The sequence below is a fragment of the Pangasianodon hypophthalmus genome, chromosome 17 (genome assembly GCF_027358585.1).
Source record: "Pangasianodon hypophthalmus isolate fPanHyp1 chromosome 17, fPanHyp1.pri, whole genome shotgun sequence".
Classification (NCBI taxonomy): Eukaryota; Metazoa; Chordata; class Actinopteri; order Siluriformes; family Pangasiidae; genus Pangasianodon; species Pangasianodon hypophthalmus.
This window is the reverse complement of record NC_069726.1, coordinates 12,982,535-13,005,902: the sequence shown is the minus strand read 5'-3', so window position 1 is coordinate 13,005,902 and position 23,368 is coordinate 12,982,535. Positions and strand designations below refer to the sequence as shown.

The following is a 23,368-nucleotide window of genomic DNA, read 5'->3' as shown; positions in this document are numbered from 1 at the left end:
GTTATTAAAAAAAAATAAAGCCTAACAATAACTAGATCAGATAGCATGTTGTTATTTATCAAAGAAAAACATCTCATTGTTGATATGGTAAAGCTTCCTGTACAAAGACGTTTATTTAATATTTATGGAAAGAGTCTCCAGTGTCAGTACATCTTCTACCACTGGAGAGTCCAATATGGAGGACTGTGCTTTCTCGGTAACATGACAAGCTGCATTTTTTTCTGTCTTATTCACTTTATGATTTAAAACAAGATAGGGTAGTGAGAGACTGTTTATAGCTGTTACTATGTAAGTGATAACAAGAGCTAACTTATATCATGTACATTGCACAGCGACTAGAAACGTCTAAAAAGCTGATTTTAAACACTGATAACATTAACTCTGCTTCTTGTTGGGCTGCATCACATTATCTAGTCATTGATTATTTTCCTATAACAGCATGCCTCTTTGTGTTTTATTCCTTGGAAGTGCCAGATTTTGACAGAATAATGAGCAAATGCAACCTATTTTTTTTTTCTCACAGGATTTTATAAATCATTGCAATGCCAGAGAGATGACAGTATTCATTACATTGTCATAACAGAACTGCAGTCTGTAGTGTTCCCCTAGTATTCCATGATTGTTAAAAACTAAACCAGCTCTAACAAAGTGGCAGCACTGCCTCACTGCCCATGAAATTGCCCACTGGAACATGTTCCTTTTTCAGAAGATGATAAAAGCATTGTGTAGACTGTCCCAGGGAAAAGTGTCCTGAAAAAAAAAATGTTTTTACCCCAATCACAGTGGTCTTCTTTGCCAAAGCTCTGAGTGAGGGCTCGGGAGTCACAGAGCACAAATGCAAAATGACAGCTGAAGAAATAAAGGCTCAGCTGGGCTCGCTGACTGTGCTCAAGCTGACCTCTCTTTCTCCTTCTCTTAACAGATCCTGTTATGATTCGGCTCCAAAGCACAGAAAAGGGAGGAAATCAGAGTTCAGATATGCTCTGTAGAGCCTTTATTGTTTCGAGACATGATTGCATTATGGGTGGATGGAGACAGTCTTTAAATGGATTTAAAAGGATAGTTGCATTGACTTGTCATTCAAGTGACATACAGTATTTTGTAAATTAGAAAATGCTTCCAAAGGACTAAAATGAGATAAACATATCTCCTGGACATATGACATCTGGTTATTGTGGCAAGAAAATGAATTAGGTGACTAGTAATATAACCCCATTTCCTTTATTTCTATCAGGCACTAAAGGTACATATAGCACTGTAAACATTGCCTCATGAACTCCCCTGTGTGTACACTGCTTATGCAGTAAATATTAATCAGATCAGAAGAATTACTGACATCACAGTTCATCTATCAATAGCTAGAAGACATATAGAGAACTGGCAAAAATATATGCAGAGTACAGTTTTAGTATATGATTTTTGTGTTTATTATTTTTTTTTCTTTCGTTCTTTTTGAACATATGTTGCTGCATTGCTAAAAAAAAAATAGGTCCTATAGAAACACTCAGTGGGGGGAAACCCATCCAAGATGTTAGAGCTGGGAACACCATAAGGTCCATAAATGAACATATATTAATCTGCAACTAAAGCTTCCATAATAATTAATTAAGACATTGAGATAATCATCAGGAAATAATAAAGTATATACATTAACAGCCAACTGAATCATACATGCCATTAATAATGGTAATAGTTAATTATTATCTTGTTAACTCATTGTGTTAATGAAAATGATGACTTGCAGTATTAATAAAAAATTACTTACATTATGATGGGTCTGTTGTAGGTTGTATCTTTGTTTTGGGATATACCATTTATTATACATGCAGACAAAATATCTATATAATGTATAAAAAAGCAGAAGATTTTCACCAGTGGCATCAAACTAGAGTTTATACTACTGTGTTCCAAAATCACTTCTACAAAACTTTAAATTAGGTCTTAACAATTAATCGTATTACTTTATTCTATGCCACAGTCCTTACTGTGTGCTCACATGGATCATGCTCCTATGAGATCAACACCATATTTATAACATCACTCCAATAAAGTAAAGCCTCACAGCAACTTTGTAGTACTACTGGCTTTGAATTTTCCAAGTTTCCAATTTTCCCTAATTTTTGGGTACAAAAAGACTGTTAATAATGTAAATATATATTTTTTTATTAATGCTGCAAGTTACTGTACTAATTAACAAGTTAAGGAGATGTTAATACTTAACTACTACCACTATTATACATACTATATACACTATTATATATATATATAAATGGATGTTAACGAATATTGTAAGGGTGTAATGCAATGACACTATCTGTATCTGTATTTCCATGTTGTGCTCCAAATATCTGTATCTGAAAATCTGATATAAACTCAAAGTGGGCGTGGTCTAAATTGGATTTTCTAAAAACTACAGGTAGAACTGGCATCACTGTCAGCATGGGGTGTGAATTCTGGCTCTGACAGATCCTCAATCTCAGCTAGAGTGCATAATTTGTCTCAACTCGAGATGTGGGCAGGCCTTCTTTTTTTCTTAACCCTGCTAGTGCAGTTATTATTTTTGTTTGTACCTACCCATGATAGCAAATTAACAAATTAATATTTTCCCACAATATTTTCTAACAAATTAAGTTGGTTCTTTTTCCCAAACCACCATGACCCTGACCAGGTAGTTACTAAGCATGCAGTAAATGCATTGTGCCCACTTGCCTTCCCTGATCGCTCACTTGCGTGACTTTTTTTCTTGCACCCTGTAGGATCCCAATGCTAAATTATATCTCTAGTCTCAACAAGATGTCCTGTGAGCCTTTTTGGTAAGCTTGCTAAAAAAATATATAATAGTGCACCTCCTATTCATATCTCCATTTAAAACACATTATCCGTTCAATCCGAATAATGTATTTGTATTTGGATACATCCCTAATGTATACGCGTCATCGTTTCCTGATGGGCTAATGAGTAGTGCATATACATCATTATGAAAGCATTAGTTCAATAATAACATGAACCTTAGAGTAAAGTGTATATATCACTTAGTTGGCTCAGTCTATTCATGGTTTTCAAACTTTATATTCAGAAAAAACATTAGTTATGCAGTTGCACAGATGATGCTGTACCATTTGTGACAAACAGGATGTGCCCAAATGGCATAATTCAAAGGCTATGCTAATGACCATATTTCATATAAAATTTCTGCCTGATGGCGGGACCTTTGCATCACCAGTCTAGAGCCTTGGTACCAAATGACCCTGCTCAACAAAACATGCAGCTCTTCAAGGGCACAGGCCCTCGCGATGGCATATGGGGCTGGCATCTGCAGCTCAGTCTTTCTGGCACCCCTCTTCCTCCCCTTTGGCCTTCAGCTTGGCCAGGGTGAATGAGCAAATGCTTATCTAACTGTAGTAAATATGGAGACAGTGCATTGCTATTTGCTTTTATTTTTCTGCCGCTGCTCAGTACAGCAGGGCAGCATTTTTGCTGAGCTGACTGATTTGCCGCAAACGTGCATCTGCTCCTTAAAACATACACGCACATGCAGCAAAGAAAGAGGGAAAGAGCGAGAGAACTGGCGATGAGTGTGTCAGGGCACACTCAGCACCTCTGGCAAGGTCATAATAATATGATTATTTTATTGGACAGGCTGGTGGCACAGAGTCATCGGGGAATAAAGGCACTCAAAGCATGCAAACATCCAAGGAGAATGTAACCTCACATATTTCATTCGAATCTTGTTGAATCAACATGGTATGAAAAGTTGATGTCGAGTTGGTTGATTTTATTTATATATATATATATATGTATATATATATATATATATATATATATATATATATATATATATATATATATATATGTACACATTATAGAAAATGAGCAAGAATTAAACAAATGCACTCCTGAGAGCTCCTGTGCCACCATTTCCTCGTTTACTTTTGCTGCAGTGAACTTGTTTAGAGAAAAGCTAGAAACAGGGAAATTCACTTATATAGTCTTCATGTATGCAAAGGTAAAATCATGATAATGATTAAAATGTTTGATGTAAAATTCAAATTAACGCAACAAAATTTTCCAAAAATATCTTCTGGGATGTGTTTTTTCTTAAAAGTTTAGTCATTATTTGGTTATCTGCTACACCTGATGCAGCCCATCAAGGGACACAAGGCTTAAACATTTAAAGAAATCAAGCTATCCCACACTAACCTCCTTTATCTACTTGTTTAATTCTTGCAAATTTCCTAACCAATGATTTGTTGTTAAGACCATTAAAAGCTTCATATTTTGCCTCTTTTTTTGCCCAGGAGTGTATACACACACACACACACACACACACACACACACGCACGCCAATCAGCAATATCCACTGACAGGTGAATTGAATAACACTGATTATCTCGTTACAGTGGCACCTCTGGTAGGGTGGGATATATTAGGCAGCAAGTGAACAGTCAGTTCTCGAAGTTGATGTGTTGGAAGCAGGAAAAATGGGCAAGCGTAAAGATCTGAGCAACTTTGACAAGGGCCGAATTGTGATGCCTAGACGACTGGGTTTCAGAGCATCTCCAAAACAGCAAGTCTTGTGGGGTGTATGCAGTGGTTAGTACCTACCAAAAGTGGCCCAAGGAAGGACAAGCGGTGACCCGGCGACAGGGACATGGGCGCTCACTGATGCGCATGGGGAGGGAAGGCTAGCCCGTCTGGTCTGATCCCACAGAAGAGCTACTGTAGCCCAAATTGCTGAAAAAGTTAATCCTGGCTATGATAGAAATGTTAGTCAGTTCATCTGTCAGTGTTTTTAATGTTATGGCTGATCGGTGAACGGATGTATGTATATATTTCTTTTCTCAAAAACTTTACAAAGAAAGTGGTTTATTGAATTTCCCAAATCTGAGATAGATTTTTACCATTTATAATGAATGAAAAAAGAGGCTGTTCACCACAGTGTAAACCGTTCAGACCACTGAACAGAAACAACCTGCAATTGTTGTAACAGGTCCTTTAGCCGTCAGTTTGATTAATGAATCCATTAACGAGGGAATAAGAAAAGTTAGACAGTTTTAGATGCTGTGAAGAAATATTACACAATCTTTAAATTCCTTAAGAAATAACAAGCTATCAACAGCCAAAAGGTCAGTTTAACCTTATAATCCAGTGCCACAGCAGGGAGTAAATCCGACATGTACTATACACTCCAAACTTAATACTGTATATTAAAAAGCTGTTTTATGTGTCATAAGAGTGTTCTGATGCTAACTCCAATTACATTTGATGTGACATGCTTCGTATATACACGCTTTCTAATGACACGCTTTGCAATGCTTTATCTGCACCAGACTCATTATGTCACAGAAAGCTGAGGGAGCAAAACATTGATCTCTAGAAGCTTGAACCCATCAGCCATAATAAATCACTCAGAACATTTACAACTAATGGCAAAGACATGTGAATCTGTTGGCAGTGTATGCTAAGCAGCATCACTGCCCTAAAACCTGCAACAGCAATCAATAACCTGAGATGCTGTATATGACATATGAGGATGAGATGTGTCATTCATATTTCCAGACTGTCCCAGAGTTTCCTGAAAAATTATCACCTCATAGATTGCTCAGACTACTGTAATAATTCTTTCATGCATGTTGTATTTGGCTTTGCCAATTCCTTAAATGTCAGAACACCACATACAACTACATCTCAAGCTGATGATAATTCAGTCAAAACTAATTATTACAGCAATTACACTTAAAGATCACACTTTTTAACAGTTCCAATATAGTTCCAACATAAGGTATTTACCACACAAAATGACTTACTTATGGCAATTAAACCAACACACCCAAGAGGGAAGCTAATATGATTATTTTCAGGATATTTTCAAAGTTCAGGCTAGGCTGGGCTTTCAATGCAAATGTCAGACAATCCAATTCTCCTTTGTGTCCTTGCAGATATTTGACAGACATAGTTAGAGATGGACTGTACTGTCCTTTCCATTCAAATGAGAATGTAGTAGGGGTGGAATGATTAGATGTTTTGAATGCATTTGATTTAAATGGCAACGAATTCTGGAACATCCCAGATTTAGTCCCCCCTTGGGCTTCTTCATGAACTTTGCTTTGTGCACTGGGGCACTGTCATGCTGGAACAGGTTTGTAATGTAATGCTTCAGCATACAAATACATCCTATACAGCTGTGTGCTTCCAACTTTGTGGCAACAGTTTGGAGAAGAACCACATATGGGTGTGATGGTCAGGGGTTCAAAAAACTTTTGGCGATATAGTGTAATTGGTTACAAATCAATTAATATGAAAAAAAAACAAAAACAGAGAACTGGTGTGTAAAAAATGCATGTTTTAAACTGACACATAAAAAGTCCAGTACAGTGATTACCCTTAACTCTGACACTTAAAATAGTCCTTCTCTACATCATCATTCGTAGGCCTACCCCAGATTCTGAACAAAGTTGGTCACATATCAAACGGAGGCGACTAAATCGAATTGAATCATATCATAGCAGATTCTGCGATTTTGTTACATCCAATCATTGCCTTATGAATCAAAATTCATCATATCAGATATCATATCATAGCAGACTCTGTAGAATCACTAAATATTAAATTGTTACCTTAAGTATCAAAATCACATCGTATTGTGTGGAAGGTTTACATCCCTAGAATGTAGCCATTCCTTGACTCTCTAGTCCAAGGACAGCATCAGACAGTTGAGATACAAATAAAAATGAACCCTGTGAATCCCAACCTCAAAGTGAATTTGGTTTCTGTACACACCCTGAGTACATGCACTGATGCACAGACGGGACCCATGAGATATGAGCCAGAGCTCTGTCTGCCTGAGTGTAGTAACCCTGATATAAATTTACTGTACATATACATAAAATAAATACGCATGTTCTTGTAGACGCGTTCATCAATAGTTTAAACTATTGGACCTACGATAATTCTCATTGGGAAGCATTTAAATAAACTAAAGTTTGATGGGTTTAACAAGACTGGAGTCAACTGGAAAGGGTTTTATGAAACCATACACTATCAATAATTCTGTATAAATGTTGCTCTACACACTGCATGGATAACTTTCCTGGTTTTTATGTATTATCTACCACGTCTATGCAGGTGTTTAAAAGTTTGATATTGCACACAGAATTTTATACTGATATCAATATTTGATATAAATGTTTGCTCTAATTCATTCTTCCAGGGTAAGTAAGTAAGTAAGTAAGTAAGTAAGTAAATAAATAGCTACACATCACTTTCAAGATTTCAGCTTAAAAAGTCGTAGATAAGCCTATTATTAAGCCTATTATTTATTGTTAGCACACAAATCAAGTTCAGTGGCTCATTCACTCAAAACCACCAAGTCTGTCGAGTCCAATAGCCTGTAAACGCACAAGATATAAACAGCCTTTTTTTTTTTTTTTTTTTACATTTAACCAATTTGGTACACCAGGCAGAAAAGCCCCAGCTTTTAAGTATTTTCTAGGTTAATTCCCTGACACTCCAGTTTAACCCAGGCATGAATGAGCCGTCCCTCACCTCCTCTGCTTCGTTCTCAGCAGCTGCTCTCGTCTACACACATCAGCAAATTTCACATTCCTTTGTACACTCTCAAACTGTAAACTGTACCTTTCCTTGCCACTGGGGTGGTACCTTTATCTGGAACCACGGACATACCATACCTTTACAAAAGATTTAAGGTACATAATTTGACTACAATTACTTTTTAGAGTAAAGCTTTAAAGGTACTCTGTATGCACCATTTTAGGTAAAATATATACACTAATTGTGCTTGAAGGGTTCCAGCTTTTTCTGAAGGTGTACCACTGCAAGTGCATTTAGTAAATTTAAAGGCTACAACCCAGACCATTAAAACTAAATGCAGAGTTCTGTTGGTTCTCAACAATAAGAATAAGAAGAAGAAGGAAAGGCAATAACAATAATTTCTTCTTCTTCTATTATTATTATTATTAATATTTTTTATTAGCAGCACTAGTACTACTTGTAGTAGCAGTAGTATTTTTCACAAAAGTGAAGTGAAGTGACTTGTGGCCAAGTATGGTGACCCATACTCAGAATTTGTGCTCTGCATTTAACCCATCCAAAGGTGCAGTGGGCAGCCTTTTTTGCTGTGGCACCCGGGGAGCAGTTGGGGGTTCGGTGCCTTGCTCAAGGGTCTCACCTCATTAGTGGAATTGAGGGTGAGAGAGAGCGCTGGTCATTCACTCCCCCCACCTACAATCCCTGCCGGACCTGAGACTCGAACCCACGACCTTCAGGTTCACCTTCGGGTTGCAAGTCCGACTCTCTATCCATTAGGCCACGACTGCCCCCAAAAAATAAGTAATAGTGTTAGTATAACTCATTGTATTTATATTTTTATCAGGATATGTTTTATTATTATCATTATTATTATTATTATATTTTTGATTAGCAGCAGCAGCAGTAGTAGCAGCTGTAGTAATAGTAGTAGTAGTAGCAGCAGCTATAGTAATAGTAATAAAAGTAGTAGTAGTAACAGCTATAGTAATAGTAGTAACAGTAGTAGTAGCAGCAGCTATAGTAATAGTAGTAATAGTAGTAACAGTAGTAGCAGTAACAGCTATAGTAATAGTAGTAATAGTAGTAACAGTAGCAGTAGTAGTAGTAGTAGTAACAGTAGTAGTAGTAACAGCTATAGCAATAATAGTAATAGTAGTAACAGTAGCAGTAGTAATAGTAGTAACAGTAGCAGTAGTAACAGCTATAGTAATAGTAGTAGTAGTAACAGTAGTAGTAGTAACAGCTCTAGTAATAATAGTAATAGTGGTAACAGTAGTAGTAGTAACAGCTATAGTAACAGTAGTAGTAGTAACAGCTATAGTAATAGTAATAGTAGTAATAGTAGTAACAGTAGTAGTAGCAGCAGCTATAGTAATAGTAGTAGCAGCAGCTATAGTAATAGTAGTAGTAGTAGTAACAGCTATAGTAATAGTAGTAGTCGCAGTAGTAGTAGTAGTAGTAACAGTAGTAGTAGTAACAGCTATAGTAAGAGTAGTAGTAGTAGTAACAGCTATAGTAATAGTAGTAGTAGTAGTAACAGTAGTAGTAGTAACAGCTATAGTAATAGTAACAGTAGTAATAGTAGTAGTAGTAGTAGCAGCAGCTATAGTAATAGTAGTAGTAATAGTAACAGTAGTAGTAGTAGTAACAGCTATAGTAATAGTAATAGTAGTAGTCGCAGCAGTAGTAGTAGTAGTAACAGTAGTAGTAGTAACAGCTATAGTAATAGTAATAGTAGTAGTAACAGTAGTAGTAGTAACAGCTATAGTAATAGTAGTAGTAGTAGTAACAGCTATAGTAATAGTAGTAACAGTAGTAGTAGTAGTAACAGCTATAGTAATAGTAGTAGTAGTAGTAACAGTAGTAGTAGTAGTAACAGTAGTAGTAGTAACAGCTATAGTAATAGTAGTAATAGTAGTAACAGTAGTAGTAGTAGTAACAGCTATAGTAATAGTAGTAATAGTAGTAACAGTAGTAGTAGTAGTAACAGCTATAGTAATAGTAGTAGTAGTAGTAACAGTAGCAGTAGTAGTAATAGTAGTAACAGTAGTAGTAGTAACAGCAGTAGTAACAGCTGTAGTAGTAACAGTAGCAGTAGTAGTAGTAACAGTAGTAGTAACAGCTGTAGTAGTAGTAGTAGTAGTAGTAGTAACAGTAGTAGTAGTAACAGCTATAGTAATAGTAGTAACAGTAGTAGTAGCAGCAGCTATAGTAATAGTAGTAGTAGTAGTAGTAGTAACAGTAGTAGTAGTAACAGCTATAGTAATAGTAGTAATAGTAGTAGTAGTAACAGTAGTAGTAGTAGTAACAGTAGCAGTAGTAGCAGTAGTAGCAGCAGCAGCTATAGTAATAGTAGTAACAGTAGTTGTAGTAACAGCTATAGTAACAGTAGTAGTAGTAGTAATAGTAGTAACAGTAGTAGTAGTAACAGCTGTAGTAGTAATAGTAGTAACAGTAATAGTAGTAACAGTAGTAGTAGTAACAGCTATAATAACAGTAGTAGTAGTAGTAACAGTAGTAGTAGTAACAGCTGTAGTAGTAATAGTAGTAACAGTAATAGTAGTAACAGTAGTAGTAGTAACAGCTATAATAACAGTAGTAGTAGTAGTAACAGTAGTAGTAGTAACAGCTATAGTAGTAATAGTAGTAACAGTAGAAGTAGAAACAGCTGTAGTAGTAATAGTAGTAACAGTAGTTGTAGTAACAGTAGTAGTAGTAGTAGCAGCAGCAGCAATCTTAATAAGACTTATGGTATTATCATTTTAACATGAAGATGTGTTTTCCATTGCTGTTTCAAAACGGATTTGAACACTCAATAAGAGCAGCATCATGCACCTGTCACTAAAACTCTATAAAGTGTCCGTTACCTGGATACACGATGAGCGCGAGCAGCCACGCCGCGAGCACGCAGCCCACCGGGTTGAACATTCTTCAAACTGACTCTGATGAAAACGCTTCTCTGATTGCTTTTTCTTCTGGCTCACACAAGCTCCGTCCGCTCCCGACACTCTTACAGTGCAGTTACTACAAAACTAGCGTGTGTTGTCCGTGTGGAGCGCATTGGGTGAAGAGTAGAGCTCAGGTTGAAATCCAGCGCAACTTGCAGCGGCGCGGTGACTGAGTGCCCATTGATTATTTCCACAGGAGCAGAGCGCGAGCAGAGTTCAACCCAAACCCCGCCCCCGTCAGCTCTCATTGGCTGAAGTGACTGTCCATTACAGGTACCCGAATCGCTTTAGCAGAGCTGGAGGTGATCAATATAAGCACTGACCATAAGCACAATATAGTATGTGGTCAGTATGTATACAAACACACACACACACACACACACTACATTACTGGAACACGTATTTCTTCTAGTGTGTGTGTGTGTGTGTGTGTGTGTGTGTGTGTGAACATCCACACACAAGCATGGTCCCATTCAGGTGTTGGAAATAGACTGGATGCTTGCCAGGACATTGCTGTCACATTGTTGTGATGTGCATCATTGTGAGCCACAAAACTGCAAGGTGACCTTGTGACTCGGCAGAATTTCTCGAGCAGACCTTCAGGCACAGGGCGTGCGAACAGGCGTCATTTCATTTTTCCCCCGATACATGTGTCTCGTTTACCATATGATGAGACATGCTGAAATTATTATTATTATTATTATTATTATTATTATTATTATTTTACAAAATTAGGACTACTTACCTAAACTAAAACAATTGATAGTATTTCAAGATGAATGAAAAAACTAGAAAAAAAAAAACAGGATAAAACTTAATGTATGTTGTTGTAGGCAAATATGTAATCCTGGCATTTGTGAGGCTTAGGTTAACAGGACAGGTGCAATGATGGTTATAATATCTTACTGGCACCCAAGCTACAATGAGAGAAGATGCTGGAGCAATATCCTTGCTTCTGGCACCACAATTAAAACGCACCTGTCCAGAGTCAATCATTCCTGTACTAGGAAAGAGGAGCACTAACTTAATTGAACACTACTTCAATAATTGCTCAATTAATTGCAATATTCAGATAAATGTTAATAATCACCCCAATCTTTAAACATGCTTTCCACTGTGTCTGTGTGTTGCTGTGCCTGTGTGTTGCTTGGCGTGATAAATTATATCACGTTTTAGAGATGTCATATGTAACATAGCCCATCTCCATCTGTACATAATGTACAGTATGAATCAGCTGACTGGGAGTTAACATATACTCTTTGTACAGACTGTTGCATTTTTCCTCTTTTGTCGTGTTGAATAGTAATAGTTGTATATGTTAAATTATAAATTCAATTATATTTTTATTTTTCACTGGTGTGGCATGATTCATTTGCTGGTGATCTTTTAACAAACCCCAGTATTTTGTTATACATTGTGTATTGTGACAATGCCTTCATGAAAAAGTTGCCTTCATGAAAAAGTTCTTTAAGGTTCTACTGATGGTAAAAGAGCTTAGCTTTCTGAAATGGTTCTACTTTGAACTTTTTCTGAAAAGGAATCATCTGTTATAAGGGTTCTGCATAGAATCCTTCCCTATGAGAACAAAACAAGGAAACATTTAGAAACCGTTTTATTCCCTGGACCTTTCAATATGAGTACCTTTTGAACAACCTTGGACTTGATTTATTCCATTTCAACATGCTCCTGTTATTTTTTTTTTAATTATTATTATTTTTTTTTAATTTTTCCAGTCAGGGAGGAATTAGATACTTTCTTGAAAGACGTTCTGTTTTCTCAGGGGTAATACCTGGGATGAGTAGGGATAAGGGATTGTTTAACAACGAAATTGTTGAATCACTCATTGGTAAGGGGCTTCAATGGCCTGCAATTATCTCACTCAGAAAACAGCAGACGTTCACTGAATATGCTGTGCAGCTAAACAGAAATTTGGAATTAGAAATGAGTGATTCTACAGAATTTGAGTTTCTACCACAGAATTTCCTAACACATAATAATACTGCCATTTCTGGTGGTGTGAACCCCATGCATTGTGAATTTTCTGCCCCCTTTATAACACCTTATTCAGTTCAGCTGATAATTTATTTTCAGAGCACTTAGACAGGTGTGTTAGAGCTGTGAAAGAACAAACATGCGTGGTGTATATTAGGTGCCATGGACTGCTGAACACTTTCTTTCTTTCTCTCGTTCTTTACTGCAGGTCTACAATAGTGTAGCTGAACTAATTTAAATACTTACTTAATTAAAAAACAGGGTCCCTGGTGGACTAGGGGTTAGGCCAGGGAACCAACCCCAGCCAATGGGGTTGTGTGCAACCGTGCGCTCTCAGTGCCGGTCCCAAGCCTGGATAAAATTGAGGAAGGGCATCTGGCATAAAAACTGTGCCAAATCAAATACGTGGACCAGTGATCCGCTGTGGCGACCCCTGAACAGGAGCAGCCGAAAGAGGAACATCAACAACTTAATTAACAAACAAAATCTGAAGTAGAAGTTGGTTGTGGGTTCATCAAAAACTGAATGAATCTTCAAAGTTCAAGAAAAGAGACGAAGCTTGTTCTTTTGAGCTTAGGAAACCCACTGCTAATCTCATAATCAGTACTTTTGGGACACAGTATCTGTAGTCTAGCTCAGAAATATGATTGATATTCATGAAGCTAATATACGGCAAGGACATATTCTTAGGACTTTAGAGAAGCTGCTGCATGATTAATACTAATGTACAAAACTGCTCAATAGGATTGGAATATTGATGACACATAATTAAGCCTGTGATTAATTTATCTTAGCCAAATCATAATGAAATTGTGGGCTGACTTGCCTTTCAGAGAACTGGAAGCTCCTAGAATTAAGCTGTAACTGAGGAAAATGCTTACACTTCAGATTAGCATTGGTTTTAAAATTTGTTTTAATCTATTCTTCAAATGATAGATTAAAAAAAGTAACAATTACACAGACAAGAAACACCACATTTTTAACTGACTTGGAGCAAACCGAAACAAACAATAAATGACTCCACTGAGTATTTGATTAGTGAATTAGTCTCTAATTGATCTCTAGTCATAATCATTTGCTTTTAGCATCAACAATGTTGAAGCTATTAGAGAATATAAGGACTTTAAAAAGTGTCAAACTGAGACAGCAATCTAAATGCAGTGTGCTCCTGTGGGAACCCAATTTTCCTGAGCAATGGCACACTTGGCCTTTTTCACACACTCAAGCAGCATTGCTATGACCCTGGGACAAATTACACCTGTGTGATCAGGGACAAAAACCATGAGTACTATGAGTAGCTGGAGTGGTCTTTCCGATTACATCATTGTACCTTTTGTTCGGGAGACATTTGTCCTGAAAATAAAGATGTACACAGAGACTGACAATCATAGTACACTCAGGAAGGCAAATCATTCACCAGTGCATGTGATTTGGTAAAACCATATACAGTAAGCCATACAAGAAAACACTTTAACTGGACCTTGTGGCATAACACTGACCTTACCACCTCATAAACATGTCATGGCAGAGGTCATGTAACATGATAGATAGATGCCATAACGCTACGTAATGCATATGTTTTACTAGGTTAGCATGTTTAACTACAGTTTTAAAGTGGATGTTATGATGCACACAACTGTTAAAATGACTAGCATGATTAGTGTTTCATCTGTTTTGACCTCATAAATACTGTTACTTAGCATACATAGGGTGGCATCGTGCCACAACAGGTAGCATTGCCACCTCACAGGTCTGGAGTCTTTCGATCCTGAGCTCGGGGCCAGTGTTCCCAGGATAGGCTGACTCAGCTTTATGCAAATAAGTTGTTAATGTGTTAAAGCGATAAATCCAAATGATTGGCTTAAATGATTCCTCAAACAACCTATTTTCACTTTTTTTTCAATTTATTAAGATATTAGAATACATTTTAAATGCATTTAAATGCATACAAAAGTAAATCAAATATTGTAGTAAATTATCTGCTGTAGGCTATACATACTCTTTCTCATTGGAACAAATATGCTGGATGTTACACAACCACAAGCGACAACAGTAGCACTCACAGGTTTATAAACTCATTGCTAAGTCTTGTTCAAGTTTGCAACTTTGGGTGCAGCATTTCCCTGTGTATTACTGTTATCTGTGCAATATTCTTCTTTTTTTACTTACAGCAAAACAGTATATGTATATAGTATCCACTTCTCCTCAAAGCAGTTGTGTATTATATCACCAGTGTCGTCTATGTCAAATGAAAAGGTCTGTAAGCATAATTACTACCAAGTACACTCTAGTATACTTGCCCAGTGAAGCATAATTCTGATTCTGCTAACATCACAAAGGGATTGTAATGACATTTATTATATTGTAGAATGTGACCCAAAAATAATGAAAAGTAGAAAGAAAATAACAGACAAGCAGGGGAAATTAAATGTCACAATTAAGTGCCCCATTATTTCCAAATATCGAGTAGCGTTATCTAACTTATGCCAAAACACTACATATGCCGTCACTCCATCAAACATGGCAGCCATCATGACTACTCCTCCTGATGGTAGATTGATACTTTTATATCACTGAGTGTACAGTAAACTATCATGGCAGTGTATCCACGATGACATATTTATGACAAGCTCATGTAATGCAGGTCATGATGCAGGTTTCCAATACAGTACAGACATGTGCACTCAAATGAACACGTACTCATGCTTCTGGCATAACACCTCAAGAGCATCTGCATGTTTGTAAGATCTCCAAGTTTCAAATATATAAAATTAAAACTATATTTTATAGTATTGTGTTACCTGCAGAAAAAAAGAGTACCTGCCCAAATCCACTATACTATTTTTAGTCATTCATTCATCTTCAGTAACCTGTGTCAGGGTTATCGTGGATCCAGAACCTCTCCAGAATACACCCTGGTTAGGAAACCCATGAGGACACAGGGAGAAGTCTACACAGACAATAACCACAACACGGGATTGAACCAGGGACCCTGGAGCTGAGAGACAGCAATGCTACTGCACCACCATGTTCAAGCGAGGTCTAATATTAGGTCTGATAGTAGCTCTTTGTGCGTGTGCGTGTGCGTGTGTGCGTGTGTGCGTGCGTGTGTGTGTATGTGAGCAAGTTCTTCAGGGTTCTACTGTGTCATGTGTTTGATGTAGTGTGGGGCTATTAGCTCTGTGCACCTGCAGTACTGCAAATGGCACCACCCTATTTAACCTGATTTAGCTTGTTAAAGAGAAGAAGGGAGGATGAGACACACAGAGAGAGAGAGAGAGAGAGAGAGAGAAAGAAAGAGAGAGAGAGATAGGCAGTGAGCCACTAAATGTCTAAACTATTCTAAGGAGACATGCCAGCTTCAAGCACGATCTGACAAAACCTCCATTCAGAGCACTACATGATGCAAGAGAATCTTCAAGAGCTTCAAGTACATACAAGGTCATTGGATTTGAACACAGACACACACATAGATTGAAAGTATCTGTATAATGGCCATATTGTTCAGTTAGATTCCACAGAAACATTTGAAAAATTGTTCACAATACACATGCACAATAAGAGAGACAGAGAATTAATCAGGAGTAGCTGCAGAAGGGTAACTTTCGGTGTTCGAGCAGTAATAGTTCTACAGAGCTGCATGCAATAAAACATTCGTTATGTCTTTCGGTGAGTGAATTCAGAACCAGTCCCCTAGTGCTATTCCTCATAGAGGAAATAAGGGCAGTGTGTGCTAAACATATTTGAAAAATCAAAATCAGAATGTCAGAGCAAAGTCAAAGTAAGATCATAAATGAACAGAAAATGCATCTTTAACACTCTTTGTTAAGAATCATCCTACTTGTTACGAGAGCTAGATTACAACTGTCTAGACATTACCGAAAGTGGCCTAAATTAATTTGGACAGAGTGAGAGAGAAAGAAGGAGAGAAGCAGATGGAGCATGTAATTATGAAGGCAATGACTTGGCAGACTAAGGAGGCATGTTAAAGGAATTATTGTTTTCCCAGGGATAATAAATCTTATTTTTTGCTTTCAAAAAGTTCCCTTCAATGATGTAATATGATTTGTTGTTTTCACAGCTAATTCTCTCTTCCCCTCTGAGAAATAGACTAAAGCGAGTTAGAGTGGCTTATTCTCTGCATCTTAAAATATTTTACTGTATTTACTGTGCATTTAAATGTGATTCAGTGTGCGAGAGCATATTGTCATGTTCCTTGAATGAATGGCTACGATTATTTAGTAGGTTTGTGTGCATAGAAGGATGGAAGAAATAGCAAGAGGACTGAAATTGCACTAGCGCTGTAATTTACACACACACACGGAGACAGAGACAGAGAGAGAGAGCGAAAGAGAGAGAGAGAGAGAGAAAGAGATCACATAAATATATGTGGGACAACATGACTCGGGTATGCCATGTTAGCCTTGAAACCTCGAGCTCATCCCAGTGCAACCCCACACTAAACCATGACCCCACCTGCTACAGCATATAATCATCAAAATGAAACAGATAAGCAAAGATTTCAATATGCACCATTGTAAGTAATATACAAAAGACTGAAAAATGTAGGTTCCACACCAGACTGGTGCATTGCTGCTGTCAGTGTTTAGACTTTCTTGCACATACAGCAGGATAACTCCTTGTTCATGTAATGAACTTAATAGTAACCCATACATTGTATGGCAGGGGACTACCATCCAAAAAAAAAAAAAAGGGCCATGCACAAAATGCCAAAATATTAAGCTTTTAATGGTCTTCACAACAAATCATTGGTCAGGAAATTAGCAAGATTTAAACAGCTAGATGAAGGAATTGATATCTTTAAATGTTTAAGCCTTGTGGCCCTTGATGGGCTGCATCAGGTCTGACAGATAACCAAATAATGACTAAACTTTAAAGAAAAAACACATCCCAGAAGATATTTTTGGAAAATTTTGTTGTTACTTTGAATTTTACATCAAACATTTTAATCATTTTCATGATTTCACCTTTGTGTATAAGAAGACTATATAAGTGAATTTCCCTGTTTCTAGCTTTTCCCCAAACAAGTTCACTGCAGCAAAAGTAAACGAGCAAACGATGGCACACAAGCTCTCAGGAGTGCATTTGTTTAATTCTTGCTATTTTTTTTTTGCCTCGGATTGTACAACTACAGTACAATATAGTGAAGTATAAAAGTCAATGAGCATGCTAGTACTTAAACTTGTTCTGTATTACAGTGTGCACAGGGGCACTACCCCATCACAATCCTGACCACAGTAAAGTGGTTACTGAAGATGCATGAATGAACTAATTATTTTATTAGCTTACTGAAAAGTCTAACATGTTTAAATCAGTTCCACAACTGTGATGTTAGTAGTTGTAATCCTTACAACATTGAATCTGAGTAAACTATGTATTTAACCATTCAAAAATGTGCTATTGGTTAACAACAGGCAACAACATCTCATTGTTTACAAGATTTATTCGCTGACAATGGTCAATGATTTACTTCAATGATTTACTTAAAATTGATTGTTTTATTAATAATTTACTTTCAATCTATACATTGGGTAATATTGCAAGATCATTGAAAATAAAAACAAAGAATGATAGAACTTACTTATGTTCTTTAGGAAATGTTGAACGTTACTTGTGGAATATTCCAGATATTTCATAGGGGTGAATGTTGAAGGACATTAAAATGTACATTTTTCATAACCGTTAGTGGAAGACTTATGGAAAATGACGTTTTCAAGCATGAGATCTTAAATGGATTCACACAATAATAAGATTTTTGAAGTATTTTAATGATTACCTCTCCGTGCTACAGGTTGTATTAATGTTTTCGGGTTATTTAGCTGAAAAATGTACATACAGTGAGTTATGAATGGCACATATTCTTAAGTATAAATGTCTTTTATCTTTACTTTACATACATATTTGTAAATATAATAGCAGTGGGACACACATGACACCCCAATCATGGTATCATGACACATCTTGTCAAGCCAAACGTAAAGTCTCGTAAGTGTAAAATGTTTTTTGAATACCTAATGGAACAATCAGAGGTATGTTACTGAGGCGATCCAGCTGACAGGTTTATTAAAGAACAAACCATCATGGAAAAACCCCATGCAGGGAATATAAAGGGCTTAATTGCAAACAGGTGTGAATCATCAGTGGTAACCATGGTAACAAATCAGTATTCTGGTGTTGGTGACCTCTGGTGGTGAAAAGTGGGATTGCCTGTCTTCCAAAGCCAAAGGCGTCTTCTGCTGCCGTAGTGATGGAAATCTTGTAGGAAGAATTCAAGATTGTCCTCCGTTTTTACACATGACCACTCCTCTGAGCCGTAGCCTGCTCAGGAAAGCAGGCAGAACAACCATCTAGCTGAGTGCTTGGAGTCCAGGAGAGCTTTTATGGTGTAGTCAGACTGAATGTGCACAATAATCAGCTCCGTTCTCTATGGAAGATCGAACAGAAGATCAAAAGCTGGAGAGAAAGCAACAACTAGAAATTAATTTAAAGCAATAGGAGATATCTATATATTTGAAAGGGAGATATAAACTCTGGACTTTCTTAATGCAAGCTAAACTGCAGTGGCTTTTTATTGATGGTCAGACTGTATTTTTTTGATGGCGTATGGTGGTTCCCTTGATCGGACGAAAAGTGTGGGCTGATATTGTTAAATGCAGTGGAATGGGATTAATCCAGTGAGTTCATTAAGGCAGTGGTTCTCAAAGTGGGATCTGAGGACCCATCATGGTCCTGCTGTGTTTTGGAAAGTTCAGTAACTAAAAGCTCCATGGCTCCAATAAATAGCCACTAGATTATTATCCATATTTGAAAACTGAGCCTAATATTTGAATAGCTGGATTATGTTTGTTAATTATTTCGTAAGGATTTATTAAATTATTACATTAGTAGACAGTGGTACAAGGTACAAGGTTACAGTGCAGATTGGAGATGAGTTGATGTGCACAGGTTTCAGTGATGGATCACACTGATGGTCCAGCCATGGTGTCAGTCAACTTGACCATATAAGTCTGTTGAGTTGGCCTGTCTGGAGATTACAGAGAAAAATTTATGACTTAGCGTGCACAGGTTTTAGTGGGGATAACACTAAAGGCTTCTCATACTGTATGTCCTTGTCTTGTGATGATGGAGACAGACTGAAAATGATATAGGATCAGAAAGAGCTATGGCCAAAAAATATTACACTGAAGTCGATGATTGGAAATTCAGGTACACAAACATCAAATATACAAATCACAAATGGATGTAAGTGGCTCCGATTTATACTGTTGAATGATGAGGATTGACCGGTTCCCTGTCTTTTCTTTCTTTAAAGGCTGTCGATTGGTGAGTTATTCTGATGGATGTTCTAGTGTGCAATATCAATTCACATCCCCAAGGACATTCCTTGGAGATAACCTTAAAGTACACTCATAAGATGTCCACATTATAAAACCAAGGTGTATTTTGTTAATTGAACTTAGCGTTGCCAGCCTGGTTTTACAGTGTATTTGACAACAAAATAACACACTGATGGTCCAGCCATGGTGTCAGTCATCTTGACCATATAGTCTGTTGAGTTGGCCTGTCTGGAGATTACAGAGAAAAATTTATTACTTAGTGTGCACAGGTTTTAGTGGGGATAACACTAAAGGCTTCTCATACTGTATGTCCTTGTCTTGTGATGATGGAGACAGTGCATATTTAACTGTGCATTCATGAAAAATGGAAAAAATTTTTTACAGAATTACATTAAGCCTGCAACTGTCATTACACTATATGGTCAAACGTATGTGGACATCTGACCATAATACCAATATAAGGGTCTTCACCAAACTGTCTTCCCAAACTGAAACACACAATTGTTCAGAATGTCTTTCTATGCTGTAGGATTAAGATTTCCTTTCACTGGAACTATGGGACCCAAAGCTCTTCCAGCATGACAATGCCCTTGTGCACAAAGTAAGGTCCATAAAGGCATGGTTCAGGCACCAGTGTTGGTGTGGAGGAACTCAAGTTGCCTGCACAGACCTCAACCTCACTGAACACCTTTGGGATGAACTGGAACACCAACTTTGCTCCAGGCCTTCTTGCCAGACATCAGTACCCAAACTCTTGTGCTCTTGAGGGTGGATGGGGAATAAAATCCCCACAACCACAGTCCAAAATCTAGTGGAAAGCCTTCTCAGAAGAGTGATGGCTGTCACAGCAGCAAATGGGGACCAACTCTGTATTAATGCCCATGGTTTTGGAATGCGATGTTCAATACTCAGGAGTTCACATACATTTGGCTATACAAAGTATGTACAGTATATGTAATATTTCAGGTTTCATATGGGTATGGGAAAAGTGTCTTTCAAGTGTAACGTTTTAAAGATTTACATTATGTTTAATGTTTACTAGAAGAGCTTGATCAAATAGGTAGCTGAAACATGAATAAAATTTCTGATTGGCTGTATCACCATATAAAGGAGATAAAACTAACATCGGTGGCATAGTACCTGACATTTCTATCATTGTGTCACAGGTAGAATAAACTCTTTAACATACTGTACATGCTGTAAGTAGTGTGGGCCATCAGAATTCATTGCTCAACAGCTTGGCTGTGTGTTAGATGGCTGGATGCCCCATAGTTTACTCATGGATGTATATATCCACTTTAGTATCCAGGGGCATATTGTATTAGACACATACGTCTTGTTAGGAAGGCATTGTTTGGTGGCTGGTTCTTGGATAATCAATAAATGTATCAAAGATTTTAGAGACAGCGCCAGCCTTAATGTTTATGTGAAATGAAATCTATGATGCTGTGTGCTTGCTTTATTGTATACATCTGTCTGTCATGTATATTATTTTGTGCCAGCTCCAATATAGGTCTAGGACAAATATCCCATGCTGGACAATATTTATCTATCTACCTAGGGCAGGTCTTTGTAGTATCTGTGTATTTGCTTAATCCATACAACAACCAACATGCCTGGCGCCATTTTGAAAGCACTCACTGAATGGACATTAATATTTTATAGTTTAATATTTCTGTTCTGATCAACTGTGGTTATGGGAAAAAAAACAATTTGGTACAAATATTAGATTTCATTGCACCAAATTTTATGACTGAGTAATTTCATCCCTCACAGGTGCTACCTGGTGATTTTATTATTGGTGCTTTCCTGCCTCCCCGCTAGAAAGCTGAGTTAATTCACAGCCATCCGGATATGAGAATTTTATTATGGAGGAGACATGCAAATATTTCATTACAGATGTCGCACTGAGAAACTAACAGTGCACATATAGTATACAAATAGGGATTATGCAGAAGAAAGAAAAGTAAAAGATATATGCCAGACATACAAAGTGTACATGCAATCCCTGATATTTCACTCCTTTCACTTGATGCCTAGCAGATTGGGTAAATGAGTCACAAACTGGTTTTTGTCCCTAATTTTGAGCTAGGTTGTATATCTATTTTGACCATGCCATGATTATGAAATTTAATAGAGTATGCATAAATTGCTTGAGTTTTTTAAATTCATTTATATTGAACTTTATACAGAAAAGGCACCCATTTTCATTTCTGCTGGTTCACCTCCAGCTACTGCTCTGCAAAGCAGATGCAGCGTTAAGTCAGATTTCTCATTATGTGTCTTCTGAGCTGGAAAGTGGCTCATGAACATGCAAAGGTGTCTCAGGTTTTTGGCACTGTTAGGATAGTTGTGTGAATTACACATTAAAATGGATTTTCTTTTCTTTTTAAAATTCTTTTGTTCAATTCAATAGTTTTTTGCAGTATATTTGCATTGTGCATAATAATATTGGATCATGTTTTACGCTCTGCAAAAGTGGGGTGGTAAGTGCCACGGAAGATTTGGCAGCTGCTGCCTTTTGCCATGTGGTAAATCCACATCTGGATGCGGCTGAACGTCACATCTCTGTCTGGTTTGAACTTGTTTTTGCCTTAATCCTACTACTTGTCTCTGCATAGTTCAGCCTGTTAGTTTAGGAATCTGAGGTTATAGTGGGCCCAGGCTCACCTAAACTGGTGTCCACATACTGTTGTTCACATACTTTTGACCATGTAGTGTATAATAATAGTTGTAGGCTTAACGAATGTGTAATTCTTTCCATTTTCCATAAAGGCACAGATAAATTGGGAAAAAGACCAGGCGATGTTTGTATAATCTTCAACTGTCCAGATTTGGTAAACCTGTGCCCACTGTAGCTTCAGCTTCCTGTTCTTGGCTGCCAGGAGTGGAAACAGATGCGCTCTTCTGCTGTTGTAGCCAGTCTAATTCAAAATTCTATGTGTTCTATGTGCATTCTGACATGCTTTTCTGCTCACCAATGTTGTAAATAATGGTTATTTGAGTGACTGTAGCCTTCCTGTCAGCTGGAACCAGTCTGGCCATTTTCCTCTGACCTCTCTCATCAACAAGGCGTTTCTCCCCACAGAACTGCCTCTCAGTGGATGTTTTTTTTTTTGCACCATTCTGTGCAAACGTAAACCAGCCCATCTGGCACCAACAACCATGCCACAGTCAGAGTCTCTGAGATCCCATTTTTCCCTATTCTGATGTTTGAAGTGAACATTAATCTTGACCTGTATCTGCATGCTTTTCTGCATTGCACTGCTGACACATGATTGCATGAATAAGCAGGTGGACAGGTGCTCCAAATAAGGTGGCTGTTGAGTGTATATTCAACACTTCATAACTTTTTTGAAGCATGTAAGCCACACTGTTCTTCAGAAAAGTGGCAGAAATGTTTCAGTACCTGCGCCCAGATTTGTGCCTCAACACAATTCTGTCTCAGCAGCCTACTGGCAATTCCTCAAGGCCTGCAGCTGTCAGCAGTCAGATATTATACAGACAGAGATGTGCCTTTAC

At 37.5% G+C, this 23,368-nt stretch overlaps 1 protein-coding gene across 1 annotated transcript in view; it reads right to left on the bottom strand.

The window, feature by feature from the left end:
- The window catches only part of opcml (opioid binding protein/cell adhesion molecule-like), a 221,030-nt gene extending 210,360 nt beyond the window's left edge, over positions 1-10,670 (bottom strand). Inside the window, exon 1 of the mRNA XM_026942052.3 lies at positions 10,416-10,670. Coding sequence (XP_026797853.3) covers positions 10,416-10,476 — 61 coding nt within the window. The 5' untranslated portion in view covers positions 10,477-10,670. The remainder of the gene's footprint in view (positions 1-10,415) is intronic.
- Positions 10,671-23,368: the final 12,698 nt, after the last annotated feature.